The 17,436-nt window shown below is 46.3% G+C and overlaps 1 protein-coding gene across 2 annotated transcripts in view; it reads right to left on the bottom strand.

The window, feature by feature from the left end:
- Positions 1-17,436, bottom strand: part of ARHGAP10 (Rho GTPase activating protein 10) — a 2,208,119-nt gene that overhangs the window by 721,266 nt on the left and 1,469,417 nt on the right. For both annotated transcript variants that reach the window (XM_069631250.1, XM_069631251.1), the window contains one exon: positions 3,332-3,390. In XM_069631250.1, coding sequence (XP_069487351.1) covers positions 3,332-3,390 — 59 coding nt within the window. The remainder of the gene's footprint in view (positions 1-3,331; positions 3,391-17,436) is intronic.

The following is a 17,436-nucleotide window of genomic DNA, read 5'->3' as shown; positions in this document are numbered from 1 at the left end:
CGAGCTACCCTTTTCCTGGGCCGCGTCCATGGTATGCCTCAGATCTTCTGGAATCCTCCAAGAAGCGTCACTCAATGAAAACTTCACCCTTGAGGGGCGTTGGAAATTCCAAAATGGGTCCCCGTTGATCGGAAGAAGAAACGGTGGAGCTTGAGGCTCGATTTAACCGAAAAATGAAAAAATCTCCTTGAAAAAGCGTGACAGCGCAGCAAAAGCTCGAGAGCTATAGCACGAGGACTCCCAACACTTGAACGTGCGGTAAAAATCTGAAGATGGCTGCCAGAGGAGGGGCTTAGGTAGAGGGAAGTCATTGGCTGGGGGCAGTATGACCCAGAGACCAGTGATTGGTTATTAGTAGAAAGACAGTTCAGAAACGAAACTGAAATTGATTTTTTCTTTACCGAGGATTCCCAGCCTGACGACGGGGAATATTCATGAGCATGTGAATCCATGCCAGACCCCATGCTGGAGAATTGCAGTTGTTTGGGACAAATGTTCATATTTACTGATTGATTGGTAAAAGAACTAGAAACGAATCTGTCCTCATACCCAAGAATATTTGCAAATGCCTAGGGGAAGATTTATCAGTTTTCAATGTGATATCAGCATACAACTGAATTCAACAGAAGGATTTCTTAAAACCCTTCCTCTCCCGTCCAGAATCATCTCTATGCAAAATCGCTAAGTTACCTAGCCCACACAAAAATGATTATATAAATAGCCATCAGGTGTCTAGAAAATAATGACTGCCTGACAAATATACCCAGATAATAGCTACCGCAGTGCGGACCACATTCACTGTTATTTATGCCAACCTGTATGTGTGTTATGGTGGAGTAGTTTATAAAGAATAGAAAAAAAACCCACAAATGTGAGGGTATGGGCAACGGCTATCGATGACCTGCCACCCCTTATCATCGAATTATTTTTCAATGACAATCAACTTTATTTACAGGTCCTGTGGCGATCAAGTCAACACCAAATGATTTCTGTAATTTAAAATCAATAGCAAAAAAGTTAAGTCGGAAGGGGAATATCCATTCAGGAGAATATGTTCATGCTTAACTACATTAAAGTTTATATTCGCATGAAGTAGATGGAAGGATTTTTTGACGATTTATTATACAGTGTGTACCCCAAAAGGCCATATGCTAAGCATATAAGTGTCAGGAACAACAAGTCAATGGACACTGAACATTTAGTGATAAAATATATATTCATAACAAAGAAAAACAGCAATATTAGAATATTAAGATAATGGCAAAAGGTGCCAATTTAATTTTTGTTGACTATGTCCTAGCATAAACACTGCAGGGTCTACAGAAATAGTATTAGTAAATTCAAGATGCAGATTTCTGAACATTATAGTGCAATGACAAGCTCACAGGTGGATCACTTTAAATCACTCCCTAACAGAAAAGTCCAGATGTCACTGATGTGTGGTGTCAAAATTCCGTCAAATACAATTGCCACAGGGATACATTTAGCAAAATGTGACATTGCCCTACATTTTCAAGGTCCACTTTAAAGGATATAGAATATAATGCCCCACCAAGTTAAAAACATAAAAGAATAACTGTGAGGAGTTCCGCATATGCCAGTAAGATATTTTGAAGACTAAGAAACGGTCCAATAAAATAAGTGAGTGTTTTGAAGAGTGCATGAAAAGACGAGGGAGATAAATCAGCAGCCACAGACATACATTGTGAAAACAAGAGGCAAAACTGGAAAACGCGTGATGTGCGTTTCAGCACTTCATCTGCAGTTTTACACTTCTGATCACATAAGTATGAGGTTAAGAGTATTCGTTTAATCCATGTGCCGCCTTTTAAATGTAAAACTATATGTTATGGCATGATAGATCATTTGGCAAACCAATGGAGGAGTCTTTGTATTCCCCCCAAGGAAGTGACAATTGTAAATGTTAAACTAATCTAGGTCTAAAATGTGTATTGCCCATTTTGTAAACTGGAAATTCTGGATATAAAGTTAAGGTTGCCGGACATAGAACCTGGACAGAGGACATGCCTGCCAAGTATATGAGTGTACCAAGTCTATTGCTCAGGTTTTAAAAACGTTATCATAAAATAATGTAATGTTATGTTATTGGGTTTTGTGCCACACACCACTAATGATGCAAACATTTATACTGAACTCATGACTTGCTTGTTTAATCCATCTGTTAAAAGACAGCTTTCGTGTGGGTTCGAGCCGCTATTAAATGCAGCATACAGCAATCGAGTCTCAGGAAAGGGAGCTTTGGGATCCCTCTTTACAACTACAAAGAATCTTCTAAACATATACAGACACATTCAGGGTGGTCTTATACATTTTAGAAGTATATGGTGTGCATTAGTCAAGATGCCTTTTTCTGGGGGATCTTCCTCATTCTAAGAGCTATTTCTTAGACATGCCCACCAAAACACACGGATGAATATATGTGATTTTTTCAAATCTATTTCTCCTACTGGAGATTTTACTGAATCTATTTCCCCGAAAAAACACTTTAAAAAAAGTCTAATGCGGGGGGAGACCCCCGCTGCCCACCCTAACTTCTACCCTTAACCCACACCCCACCTAATATGCCTTACACATATACCATTTCCTCTACCATTTTCGGGGAAATGGTATTCAAATAAATCTACAGTAACGAATAGATAGACACATCCAATAGTAAAGAATGAGTGATGGGTCAGCGAGTTTAGCGCTCACTGTTGTAATCTATGCTCTACTTAATTTTCACAGGTTTAAAATACAGAAGGTTCAACTGAGCCCTTCAAATTTGATTAACTGGGCACCTTAACAGAGGTTTAAAGCACTATGAAGCATCAAGGATTGCACTAGAAAACACTATTAACATAAACATTAAGATTATGCGCATAAGCACATAAGCAAAAGAAACAATCTTCACAAGTTAGCTTCTAAACAAAATGCAGTAGGCCCAAAGGGTCGACCCATCAGCCACTCTTGTTGAACACAAGGTGTAACTATAACATGGAAATAAAGGAGCGCATGATGGTACTCGGACTCTCCCTTGACTTCTCCCCTCCTGCTCACACCCGACCCAAATTTCCCTTTACTGGGAGGACACCATTTCATATACTTCCAGTTGCAAACTAACCCTACAACTATGACTAAACATGTTTTCTTGGGTATACACTGAGTGTGTTATTCTTGCAAATCTTTCATCATTCTTATGTTTAAGGCAACATGGACTTTCGTGGTTGCTTTGGCGCATGGCTTGATTTACTCAAAATTCCATTTGCATTGCCCTGTACAGTGATACAGTAGAATCCCATTATTGTTAGATCAAGAGCATCTTCATATTTACTGGCAGGAATGATGAATTCGTCATGTAGGCTGTGCGTCATGAGGGGCTCCGGAAGACTTCTGAAAGACAAGGAACGATAACAGGCCATTAGCATGCTGTCGCATTCATTCTGTAGGAGAAAGTTTCACCTAGTTGGGATACATTTTCAAGCACTCATGTTACTTACAGAAGTTCTAAAACTAAACAAACCATCAAGAAAATATAATAAGAAACTATAGCAAATATGGGGATAATATACCCCAACAAAACGCCTGCGACTAGCTTTATTACAAAGAAGTGGCCAAGTGGTATCCCTCTCAATCAGAAAATATAATCTTTGTTTGCTTGTTATATATGGGATGAAGTACTCCCAACTGTGGGTCACAGAAAAGGTTTTATGACAATATGGTAGCAACATGGCTGCTGACAGAGTTTTTATAATGACACAAAACTCTGAGGTGACTTGTGATAAATGCTCTTTATAGTAGGTTGGATTATATTCATTATAACACATTGGCGCCACGTCATTCCCACTCCCAAATATGTCATGTTCATTTCCCCAGGTATGTTTTCTGTGGATTTCTTTGTCCTTTTATTAGGTCACTCTACTTTATTGCATTCTATTTTCTAGCACTGAATCCATTTTGCCTTACCGTCTTTCCTTACAGCTATTTCCACTCCTTCTTTCGCCCCTTTTTATGTCTGGAGAGAGCATGCTCTCTCTGCAGCCCAATGCAGGTACATATTTAGAGGGATATCAGAAGCTCGGTCAAAAGTGTGTATGGTACTGAAGGCTCAGCTTCAACAGGGCCATTTTAAGTAACCAGAGGAGCTGGTTAAGCATGGGAGCGCTTTAGGAAACAAACTGAAAAGGCACGTTTTTTAACGCTTCTAGTTGGTCCGTTTCATTACTTTTTCCCACTTTTGTGATGCATTACATAGCATCCAGTTTTTCCAGCACTGGAAAACACGTGCCATGCTGATAAAGTAGAACTGGAGGAGTACATGTGAGGAAATGATATCTGGCGAGGGTGTACAAGCCCTGGTATTATAAACTTGTATTAATTAATAAAAAATGATGTGGGCAAATCCACCTCTGGAAGGGTGGCCTCCTTAACCGGACCTCCTTTTTATTGAGCGCTATCCCAAAAGCCTAGTGACACATATACCCTGCTGCATGAGTCTCCAGGTCTGCAGCCCCTGCTCTCCAGTGGCACAGAAAACGTTGCCAGCCGAAATCGGTCTTTTTGTGTGCATTTTTTAATGCATTGATATGCGGGGGAGACCATTGCAGTCCCCCCATACTCCCCTTACTGTAACTTATCACCTTTACCCACCCACCATATATAAATGCAACAAAAAATGCATTTTTAAAAACAGCTTGTTCGGCTGCAACTTTTTTGCAGTTACTTTTTCACTGGATACCGCACAGAGCAGGTTCAAAGGTCACAGGTGCCCTCTTGACAGCTGATGTTAAAGCCAAGTCACTATAGCACAGTGGTTGTATTTAAATATGCACCTCTGGTCCAAAACTACATGATTATGATGAACTACCATCATGGTGGCGGTTTAATCTTTAAACATAAGCGATACCCGTGTTGAGGTGTGGTGGCTGGCAATTCACAATTATTAAAGCCACATATGATCTGTATCATACATGTGTAAACACTGTGAGCTCATGTCAAACTTGGCTATGTGTATTCTCACTAGACTGTGTCTATGAAGCAACCAGAAGGACAATTACATGTTGGAATTGCCACTATTTTGACCCTTTGTTAAGTTGGGTACCACATCTCTCCAGCAGGAGACAGCAGGAGCGGTCCTCTTAAACTGGAGTGAAAGGGTCAACCTAAACAGAAGTCTAACACCAAGGTGCTGCATACCAAAGGGCCTTTGATGCTGTGTGTTTGAGAAGGAGACGGGGTTAGTGTAGCCAGAGGAAACCCAGCACAGCGGGGGAAGGATTCCAATCATCTTGCTTTTCTCTGTGCCTCCTTCTGGTCTCCTGCACATCCTGTAGCACAAGGTACTTTGGGTAAGATGTAACCAGGCAAAGACCACTTGTCACAAGGATAGGGATTGGGCCCCTTAAAGCAGGCTTGCTTTCCTCCGATCCCATGGGGTCTTTTGCATCTAAAAAAGTAGGTCGCCCACCCCTTCTGGGATTCATTTTGGACCTTCAAGAAGAGCAAATTACTTAACTCTCAGTAATGTTCTTTCTGATGGATGCACCTCTCACAGATTCCTAATTTTTAGATCCATCTCTCAGCATAGCAGCTCTCATTGGAAACCTTTAAGCTGCCAGGAGGCACAAGGCAGCTCCACACAACACCTCTACACACCCTGCGCCAGACAGGACATCAAGGACAGTACATACCAAGGTGCCGCGCACCATGACCTTGGTTCCACCTTTTTCCCCCAGCATTGACAGAGAGGGACTGCAAAACAAAGGTGTACGAGCTATCTGCCAAGTGTGGCATTTTGGAGGGCGAATAGGAGTCCATGGGAGGAACAACCATAAGAAAGATTATTATCGAGAGGTAAGTAATTCTTCTAATGGATTGCTTCCTCCCATGGATTCCTCATATTTCATAGATTCCCATAGCAGGATGTTGATCAGGAGGAGAGTAAGGAAAACACCTGAACCAGAAAACTCTACCAAAACGAGCATCCTGTTCTGTATGGCGACCAGGAAATTCACCCGCATGGTAAGTAATCTTAAGATCAAGACTGGAGGGGCTGAACTGGAGCACCCACAAGAAATGTGAACACTAAATTCAAGTCCCAAGTCAGAACAACAAACTGGTGTGTAGGAAACAGATTACTCAATACTTGTAAAATGTGCAGAATTGTGGGGATTGCAAAAACAAGAGCTGCTCTGGGGTTATCGTGAAAACAGAAATGCCAGCAAGATGCCCTTAACGGTACCAATCCGCAGGCCCGTCTGAGCCAAAGAAAGCTAAACATCTACAACTGAGGATATGGAACAGGCAGAAAGGTCCAGATCCCTTTCACACCAAGTCGAAAGCTTCAAAGATGTCCTCTGACAAATCCCACTCGTTATACTTCAACATTTCAGCAGCCAGGCATGAAGGTTCATTGCTGTTTAGGAGAGAAGATCCGCTCTCCATAAAAGACGCCGGGGAGGTCAGACGGACATGTCCAGCAACGCCAGGTCCCAAGATCTCTAGGCCTAGTCCAGAGCGATTTAAATCACTGTGGACCCAAAAAAGAATAGTCTTCTGAGACAAGCAGTATGACAGGATCGGCAGGAATGCACACAGCAGGTCAAAATCCCACTTGACTGCCAGTGAGTGCGTCGCCCAGGGCTACCTGTTGCAGAAGTTCCTTGGAGCAGAACCACAACACTTCTCATTCACACTGGACGTGAAAAGGTCCACCTGAGGAGTCCCCTCCAAGCGGAGAACACCTTCTCCAGATCTTCCAAACAGATTGCCCACTTGTGGGAGGCTGAAGTCTGTCTGCTCAAGGTATCCAACATGACGTTCTACCTGCCGGCTAGATGAGCTGTCAAGAGGGACATGTTCCCAACAGAGCCAAGAACCACACTTGCATTGGTTCTCTGCACAGAGGCAAAGAGCCCAACCGTATTTATGGAGTTAGTGCATGGCCACTCTGTTGTGTGAGGGATCTGAGGGTGCCCTCACTTCTTTCCCCAACATAGCCACCTCCCAGGTGGCCAATGAAAGGCTGTCACTATCGAAATCTGATGCTGGGGGTAGATATGCGAGATGGGGATGAGGCACCCTTAGATGATACAAGGTAGGCCCCATTTCCCTTTTCTGATCAGTCTAGTGTCCCCCAGGCCTTCGTAGGTTATAACGAGTCCCTTCCCTTTCTTTTACATGACTTATCTCCCAATAAACACCACTTTGGTACTGGTACGAGGAAGACAAACCATAGTCATACCACACACACAGAAAACACACTTTGGTAGTGGGACAAGGAAGATGCAACAAAGACTGTCAGACTGCAGAATTAACTCTGCACAGTGTAGTTGTCAAGGACCTAATCCAGCTGGCAGGATATTTAAAGGGCAGTGCTGGAAGCATGAGAGGTACGTGAAGGAGAGAGCAGTCGTGTGAAAGAGCATTGAGAAGTACACAGAAGCCGGAGAGGGATGCAGAGAAAGCACAGCAAGAAGCCAGGTGGAAAGCAGGCCGGCGCGAGAAAACTCTGAAGCAGAGAAGCAGCTGGAGAGGCTGGGTGAGAGCCAGAGGAGCACCGACGAACGAAACGCAGCAGAGAAGGGGCCGACGGTGTCACACAGGCAGTAAGGTGCATCGGCTATACCGGGGGGCGAGAGAGAAACTGTCCATGAAGTCGCGGGAGGACTGACAGGACAGAGAACGCTTCCCAGAAACATGGCAAGTGCTGCAGCCCCAAACCTCTCGTTGGACATGCCAAGTAACACCAGTGAGTCTGCCTGGATTGCTGCGAGCCCCATGGAGTACCGACACAGGTTTGAGGGGGATATTTGCTATATATGATAACCGGGTAAAGGAACAAGACTGTAATTATGTGAAATCCCTCATTTAAGTCAATTTAGGAAAAATACAGAATAAGTATAACAATGAAGTAATGAACTGTGATGAAGCCACAGAAAAAACGGATACCATTGGAATGAATTGGCTAAACACTGACATGAAAACAATGCTAATGAGCAAAAGCAAGTAAGCAAGCATAAGTGAATGATTGGGATGAACATTGCTAAGAGTCAAACTAGCATTACCAAGAGTCGAGCAGATATTTCACATTACTGAAAGAAAGGAATGGCTAAGAAAAGTTTGTTTTATTCGTATTTATATAGCGCACAACAGCCCAAGGACATCGTGGCACTTGTTACAGTACAAAGCTGTTACTTAGTTACATGGTCATTAGCAATATGGGATACATTACTCACCGTAATCGTATTTCTGATGCTTGTATCTGCTTAGATTCACATGCTGTGCATAGGCCGACATCTAGTGGAAGCTGCGGAGTATTACAGTTTGTTTTTCGAAACTCGAAAATGGGCGTCGACACAGGCGTGCCAGTAATACTATCCCTAGTGTGACGTCCACTGTACCCAAGATCCCTCACGCGTCTAGGATCCTCAGATTGTATTTTTTCTGACATGAGGAAGCATGAGGAGTAGCGGGAGTACAGATAATCCAAGCAGATAGACAGAAAGGTAAGACTACAAGCAATCATGCGCCTTCTCTCGGAGGGGAGGAAGGGTGGGTCGCATGTGAATCTAAGCAGATACAAGCATCAGAAATACGATTACGGTGAGTAATGTATCCCTTCTGAGGCTTGTGGAATCTGCTTAGATCACATGCTGTGCATAGATTAGCGAGCAGTACCAGAAGAAGGAGGTGGGATGTGAGAAGGGTCATGAGCAAACAGGTGTCTTAGAACCGCTTGTCCCACTTGTGTATCTGCCTTGGAATGAGTGTCAATGCAGTAATGCTGAGTAAAAGTGTGAATAGAGCTCCAAGTAGCTGCTTTGCAAATGGTGTCGAGGGGAACATTTGCAATGAAAGCCAGAGTGGCCCCAATGCCTCTAGTAGAATGGGCCCTTGGCGTAAAAGGCAGAGTTTTTTCCGAAAGAGAGTAACACAGCTGTATACAGTTGATAATCCACTTCGAGATCGCGCCTTTAGAGACGCGATCCCCCTCTCTGCCTGTAGCTACGGAGACAAACAGTTGATCTGTTTTCCTTAGCGGTCTGGTTTTATTTACATAGTAGAGGACCGCCCTACGCACATCAAGGGTGTGTAGTTTCACCTCAGCTGAGCTTTGCGGGTTCTGGAAGAAAGCCGGAAGCTCAATGGACTGGTTTACGTGGAACTTAGATATAAATTTAGGTGAGAACCTAGGGTGTGTGCGTAAAACCAGTTTGTCTTTGTGGATAGTAAAGAAAGGATCCTGCACTGACAGAGCCTGAATTTCACTGACCCTTCTTATAGAGGTAATGGCTACTAAGAAGGCCGTTTTATAAGTCAGGTGTTTGAGACTACTTTTATGCATGGGTTCGAAAGGGGGGCCAATGAGCTTAGCTAGCACCACATTGAGGTCCCATCCTGGCGGTGGGTTCGAAATAGGAGGGTGAAGTCTCTTTACTCCTTCCATGAAGGCTTTAACTACTGGTACTTTCCACCACGATACTTTGTTATGGGATGTGGTGTAAGCCGAGAGGGCTGCCAGGTGTACCTTCAGAGAGTTAAAAACCAACCCTGCGTCCAGCAGGTGGAGCATGTATGTTACAACGTTGGAAGGAGTGCAATCAACTGGGTTGATTTGTTTATTCTGGCACCAAATAACGAATCTCTTCCACTTGTCAAAGTAACAGTGCCTTGTGTTTGGTTTCCTGGATTCTTTTAGGATGTCCATACACCTCTGTGGTAAATTGAGATGCCCAAACTCTATGACCTCAGGAGCCATGCTGCCAGGTTCATTGAGTTGGGTTTCTGGTGCACTGTTTGACCTTGTTGCTGGGACAGTAGGTTGTACCAGGCTGGGAGTTTGATGGGCTCGCACACCGCCATCCTGCGTAGGTGTGGAAACCATGGTTGTCTCGCCCACATGGGAGCAACTAGGATGAGCGTCATCGATTCCTTGTTCATCTTGTACACCACCTTCCTGATGAGGAGTTGGTGGAAAAGCGTACGCAAACATCCCTGACCAGTTCATCCACAGGGCGTTCCCTTGGGAGTCTGGCTGGGGGAACCTGGATGCAAATCCTGGGCATTGTTTGTTTTCGCTTGTGGCGAATAGGTCTATAGTGGGGAAACCCCACTGAGAGAAGAGATCTTCTACGATATCTCTGTGAAGGACCCATTCGTGTTCTTCTGGGAGGGAGTCTCTGCTTAGGGCATCCGCTAGGGAATTGAGCTCCCCTGGAACATGTTGTGATGACAGGAAGATGTTCCGTCTGAGTGCCCATATCCAGATTTTCTGGGCAAGCTTGGACAGATTTGGCGAACGAGTCCCTCCTTGTTTGTTCAGATAGAACATGGCTGTCGTGCTGTCCGTCCGGATTTGCACCGACAAGTTTAGCAGATGGGGCTCGAACGCCCGAAGCGCTCGGAATACTGCCAGAAGCTCTAGCAGGTTGATGTGGTTCTTGGCTACTGAGTGAGACCAGAGACCCTGAGCTGTGTGGTGGAGATGGTGAGCTCCCCACCCAGTCAGGCATGCATCTGTAGTCACCACTGCCTGTACTTCGGGATCGTAAAAGGGTTTTCCCCTTGCGAGATTCTCTCTTGTCCACCAGTGTAAGCTCTGTACGAGTGTTGGCGAAACGACCACTAGATCGTCCCACTGACCACTTACCTGAGACCACTGTTTCGCCAACCATTCCTGCATGGGACGCATGCGCAGACGCGCGTGGGGGACCAGGTAAATGCATGACGCCATCATGCCCAGTAACCGCATTGCTTTGCGTACCGTTATTTGTTGACCTGACTGATAATGTGGAATTTGCAGTAGTATATTTCGAATTCTCTCTTCCGAAGGGAAGGTAAATCCTTTCTGAGTATCTAGGACTGCTCCTAGGAACTGTTTTGAGGTGCTTGGCACCAGACTTGACTTCTTCTCGTTGATAGAGAAGCCTAATTCGTGGAGGAGGTCGATAGTCCTCTGAATGTTTGACCTGCAAATTCCTGGGGTTTCCCCCGTTATGAGCCAGTCGTCCAGATAAGGGTACACTGGGATTGCCTCCCTGCGTAGGTGTGCAGCTGCCACCGCCAGTACCTTGGTGAATACCCTTGGTGCTGAAGCTATTCCGAAGGGCAGTACCTTGAATTGGTAGTGGCGACTGTCTACCTTGAAGCGCAAGTATTTTCTGTGCGCTGGGAGCATGGAAATATGAAAATAAGCATCTTTCATATCCAAGGTTGCCATGTAATCCCCCTTTTTTAGGAGGGGGATTACCTCTTGTAGCGTGGTCATACGGAATTTTTGGGGCTTGACATACTTGTTGGCAGGCCGTAAGTCCAATACTGGGCGCATTGTCAAATCTTTCTTTGGCACAAGGAACTAAGTTGAATAGATACCCTTGTTTACCTGGTGTCCTGGGACGAGTTCTATCGCGTCCTTTTCTAGCAGAATGGCGATCTCCTCGAGAAGGATCTTCTGATGTTCTAAGGAGTGTATTCTTTGTCGTGGAGGGTGGTTCTGGGGACGCTGCAGTAATTCTATACAATATCCTGTGGACACTGTTGACAGCACCCATCTGTCTGAGGTGATCCCTTCCCAAGCCTGGGTGAAGTTCGAAATGCGTCCCCCTACTGGGGTTGCGTGAGAAGGGACCCTGAACTGAGCGTCACTGCTTTGGTGGAGGCGTGCCACCTCCCTTGTTGGGGCTGCCTCTGCCTCTTCCACGACCTCTCTTGTTACCCCTGCCGTAACTTTGGGTAGACTGCTGGTTGTTGTTCCATTGTGTACCGTGTCCTTGGGCATAGTTGCCTCTTTGTGAATTTTGGCCGCGTGGGCGACGAAAATTACTGTTCCCCCTCTGGTTAGGGGGTTTGTTGGTAAGCTGGCCAAGGGATTTGAGAGTCTCGTATTCGTCCTTGGCATTCTTAAGTGCGTCTTCGACCGCTTTCCCAAACAATAGATTGGGTTCCACCGGCTTGTCTATTAATGAAGCCTGGGTTTCTGTTTTGAACCCCGACTGCCGTAACCACGCATGTCTCTTGATAACAGTACCTTCCGCTATCAATCTTCCTGCGTTGTCCGCGGCGTCGAAAGTTGCTTTTAATATGCAACCAGACACGGCTCTCCCTTCTGCCGAGATCCGAGCCAACTGGCCCTTTAACAGTTCAGGAGCAGAGGCTATGAGCGCCGCGACCTCTTCCCATTGATGGCAGTTGTAACTTGCCAACAGGGTGGTGGAGTTTGCAATCCTTGCTTGGTAGGCGGACGTTGAGGCTACCTTCCTGCCAAACCCATACAGTTTTTTGCTCTCCTTGTCGGGAGGAGCTTCTGACGACGATTAGGGTGTCCCAGCCCTCTTCCGAGTGTTGGTAACCACTAGGGAGTCTGGTTTCAGATGTCCTCTTATATAAAGAGGGTCAGACTGGGCTGCCCGAAAAAGTTTTTCGACTCTGGGGTTGACGGCTCTGGTGAGGTTAGGATTCACCAGGGATGGATCTATTCTACGTTGGATGGATTTAAGGATAGGGATGGTCTGAGCGACCGGCCTCCTCTCTCCCACCAACTCTTCTGCGAAGTCCCTTTCCTCCTGTACACCGTGGGTGTCGATGTGAAAATGTTCTGCTGCGCGAGCGAGAACTTCATTAAGGAGGGGCTGGTTATCAACTGGCGAGTCGGTAACTGGGGCTTCGCTCTCTACCGGGGAATCTACTCTGTAAATTTCCTGCTCATCTTCTACCTCCTCCAGGTCCTCATCATCCGCATAGTATTCAGTCCCGGTTTGTTCCTCCATAATGTTAAACTCCTGGTCCCCTTCAGGGAAAGGCTGTCCTTGGTATCTGGGGTGTGGAGTAGAGTATGGAGTAGAGTAAGGCTGTACCTCGAAGGGTTCAGGTCTTTCGAACCGGGCCTTTTTACTTAGGGGGATAGGATCAGAGGAGCCTGAGGGTGTGGCCCCTTGAGGGTCATACGAAAGGAAATGTTCTGGGTTTTTGTCATAAAAATCAGCTAAGGAAGACATCCTTGACATGACCCTGTCTATGTCTTCACTGGACCATTCTTTGGAACAGGGTATGACTTTAGTAGGCAACTTAGAGGACTTATCAAGGGTACCCTTGCTGGATGTTGATGTCCCAGTAGATTTGTGTTTGTCTGTCTGCTTAGGGTGGAAGGATGGTCTTACAGGAGTGGAAGGCTGTGCTTTCCGCTGTTTCCCCCCCTCCCCGTGCGTGGAAAAATGTTTTCCCTGCCCCTTGGAGGCCCCAGAGACTTTCGACGGCTGGCGTCGAGGGTCGGGAGAGGTATCTGTGTGTTTCGAGCGTGGGGCCTCGCTGGTGTTAACTGCGGCCTCGGTCTCCTGGAGCGCGGCCTGGGGGTGGAAGTCGTCTTCGTCTTCCGACGATCGAACTTCCGTTAATCTAGGGAGCGAGGCACTCTTGGCAAGAGTGGATGATTGCATTGCGTCATGAGGCGATCTCCATCGAGAGCGCCCAGAGGACACCGAGTTGGACCGTTCTATCTGTGCCTCTTTCCGAGAAGTCGACGTCGTCGAGGTTCGGTTGGACTTAGTGTGCTTAGTGTGTGTAGGGTGTGTAGCGCTTGCGTCGCCGGGGGTCTTCCCCATAGCCGCCCTGCCGGACAACCTTCCGAGGTCGGGGACCTGCGCTCGGCAGTCTTTCAACGCCGTAATGCCCTCGCCGTCCGAAAGTACGGCGTCGCTGCCATCGCTGAAGGCGCCCTCCGCTGCCATGGCCGCCTGCCTGGCGTGGTGGGCCCAACGCTTTGTCGAACGGTCCTTAAGTGTCTTAGGCTTAAACCTACTACACGCTCTGCAGTTCGCTTCGGGGTGGTCCCTCGGCAAGCAGAGACTGCACGTGGCGTGCCTGTCGACCCAAGGGTATTTGCGGTTGCACTTGGGGCAGAATTGGAAAGGGGTACCCTCCATACGCACCTTGAGGCAGCGGGCTGGTAAGTGTTGGAAATATATAAGGTGTACCTATATACCAAGAGTGAAGAGTATGTACCACCCCCCACTCTCCCTACTTGCAGGGCCGAGGCCAGCGGCCTACTAGGCCCGGGCCGAGGCCAGCGGCCTTCCGAGGCCCAGATCCGTCGTGCAGGCTAAGGCCAGGAGACTCCGCAAGATGCTTCCGACCAGTATGGCGGAAAAAAACAATCTGAGGATCCTAGACGCGTGAGGGATCTTGGGTACAGTGGACGTCACACTAGGGATAGTATTACTGGCACGCCTGTGTCGACGCCCATTTTCGAGTTTCGAAAAACAAACTGTAATACTCCGCAGCTTCCACTAGATGTCGGCCTATGCACAGCATGTGATCTAAGCAGATTCCACAAGCCTCAGAAATATATATATATACACAAGTTGCAATATAGTTAGTCATTAGCAGTATATATACAGGTTACAATATAGTTATATTACATTTGCGTTATATTACAATATACATGGCAGTCTGAAAAGTAAACCTTTATGCAAAAGAAACCTGGCAAAAAGCGTCAGAGGTTTTGATAAGAAGACCTGAAACAGTGTATACGTTTCCTACCAGGAGAGTGGACTGGGAAGCTTATGTTGGTCATTGCAAGCGAAAGCTACTAAACCAGTGAATGGTGATCAAAGAAGGAACAATAAAGCTTCAAGGGCAAGTGAAAGGAATAAGTCAAGCCTTACAGTGAAGCTGAGACTGTGGCAAAATATCTATAAAGCAGACGTAGGAAAGGTGTGTCGGTTGTGTGACCTGTAATGGGTGGGCCGTGTGGTCCGACAACTGTACCTAGAGCGAATACACCTGCCTAAGGAAAAGCCACTTTGTGATTGAATAAAGGAAAAAGCCTGTGCGAGTTGAAACTGAGGAAATGAACTGGTGAAAGGTAACCAAACTGAAGAGCTGGGAAGTGTCCCAAGGAATTGTGTTATTTTTTAACATTGAATATCCTGAGGAATTGTGTTATTTTGGAACTGTGATAGACTTGAAAGCTTGGGGAAAAGAACCCCTCTTCTGTAATGTGAACTGTTTGAATATTGGGGAAGGGAAAAACCTTTTCCATCCAAGAGCTGGAAGAAGCTCTGAACTTTAATTTGACCACTTCATATATGATGTCAATATCCCTACATATCGTATAGACTTGGATGTGAGGGCAAGTATAAGTTTTGGACACGGACAGACATTTCCTTTGGACTTCCTGACACACACTATCATTAGTTTCATTTCGGTATTGAATTCTCACCTTAGTATAGGGCAAGTTAGGATGTTTTCCAACCTTCCATTTTTTTAGTTAATAAAAGTTTGTACTCAAAATCGAATTGTCTGTGTCTACTTCACAATGCCTTTACAGTTGTCCGTCAGGACCAGTATAGTCTTGCCATGTAGCAAAGGGAGGAAGGCAAACAGGGCCAGCCTGATCGCTTTAAACCCCAGTAAACTGATGTGTTCCTGGCATTCTGATGGAGACCACAGGTTGCTCACCATCAGGTCTTATTGGTGAGCACCCCAATCTTTCAGGGACCCGTCCGTGACTAGCGTGACTGGGACATGGCTGTCAAAACAAGGCCCCAGTTGTTTGTCTCTCTGGGACCACCATTCCAGGTGTCTGTACACTTTCGCTGAGACCTGAAGAAGGTGACGGGTACACCATGCAACTGAGACAACTGAGAAGCCACTGTTGTGACTTTATGCACAGCTGGGCCTCTGGTACTACAAGAATGCAGGTCGTAAAACCCAGCAAGCACAGAAAAACTGAGGCTGGAACTTTCTCTTGTGGTTGGAGAACATGGACAATCTTGCAATCTACAAAGGGGAGTGTCCAATACTGCGCTAATGAAACAGAGGGACTGGGACATTGAAACTTGAGATTTTTTTTTAAGTTCAGGGAGAAGCCCAAGCTGTGCGACAGGCTGCATGTTTGATACAAATATGTGCCACTGCCTGGTCAAGGGAGCGAGCTTGGATGAGCCAGTATTCCAGATAGTCAAAGGCATCAATGCCTCCCCTTCGGAGGCGAACTTCAACCATCGCCAGCAGCTTGGTGAAAACAATGGGTGCCACAGATATACCGAATGGCAGGACCATGGAATGGTAGTGACAATGCCCCACTGTTAATCTCAGGTACTTTCTGTGCTTTCAGTGAATTGGCACATGGAAGTAGGCATTCTGGAGACCTAGCAAGACAAGCCAACCCTGTAAATCGAGGGCTTACAGGCCTTGCAAAGGTACAGGTTTAGAAGCAGTTGATCCAATATGGGACGTAAGCCAGTCTTTCTTCCGCACCAGAAAATAGGTTGAGTACCAACACTTGCCTCGTTCCGAGCGGGGCACTGGACCCATGACAAACTTGAAGCTGACTAACCTCCTCCCAACAGGAGTTGTTACTGAAGCAAGTTCTGATTGGTCAGGGAATGTTTGGAAGGTCGTTGACCAAAGGGTGTCAGTACCCCTGGTGAACAACCCGTAAGGTTCAGGCATGAGACATAGCAAGATTCCATTCCTCGATGTACTTGGACATACTGCCTCCCACAGGGGACGAGTGGGGAAGGGGCTTAACACTGGGGGCTGAAGAGGTCACTGTGGAAGCTGCAGAGCCTTCTCTTGTAGCACCTCTACCTCGACCACTAGCCGGATGGTGCTGCATTTACTTGACAAAGGGAGCTCGTCCTCTGCCCCTGTGGGCATAGGAGGTGAAGGGGTGAAAGCCCCTAATCCTACATCTGTGGGGGTGTGGGCTATTCACTTGGATTGGGATATCACTTTGGAGGACTGGAATTTCTGACGCAATTTTTCCGCTTTAGCCCCAAACAAATTATTACCATTAAACAATATATCCAGGAGTTTTAGCTGGGCATCCAGCACAAAACCAGAGGTCCTCAACCGCAAGTACCTTCTCAACACTGTTTCTGTGTTTATCGCAGAAGCCACTGAGTCGACTGTATCCAGGCCTGACTGTAGCATTTGCCAAGACACTTCCATGTTATCTCTGACTAGGGCTTCAATGAAGGGAAAGATGTCATCTTTAGGCTTGTAGTGGTGCCTGGGATGCCTGGCTATCAGGGTAAGCATAAGAATACAGGAAAAATGGGACCGATGGAGCCACCCTATTTCTCATTGTCAAATCCCAGTCCATACTAGTCACAGAGACCGGCTTCGGCAGCAACTCGAGGGTTAGGGCCTCAACTGCCAGTTTGAGGGGTTGGAGGCTCACCCTCTGTGGACCTCCATCAAAAGGAGAAATTACTCACCGTAATGATCTTTCTATGGATTCTTCTCCCACACATTCCTCATCTTGTTAGATATCCATCATCCAGCTCTGCTGTTCGTAAACTTTTTGACAGGGGCATAGTGGACCTCGACTCGGCCGTCGATCTGTCTTTTCCGGCTCATGATCATTGGCTTCAGAAGTGACGTCAGGTGTTGTGTATATATAGCACGTCACTACACCCCATGCTTCACTCCCTC

Source organism: Ambystoma mexicanum, chromosome 6q, assembly GCF_040938575.1.
Source record: "Ambystoma mexicanum isolate Mex_15411 chromosome 6q, UKY_AmexF1_1, whole genome shotgun sequence".
Classification (NCBI taxonomy): Eukaryota; Metazoa; Chordata; class Amphibia; order Caudata; family Ambystomatidae; genus Ambystoma; species Ambystoma mexicanum.
The sequence above is the reverse complement of the archived record's forward strand: the minus strand, read 5'-3'. Positions and strand labels throughout refer to the sequence as shown.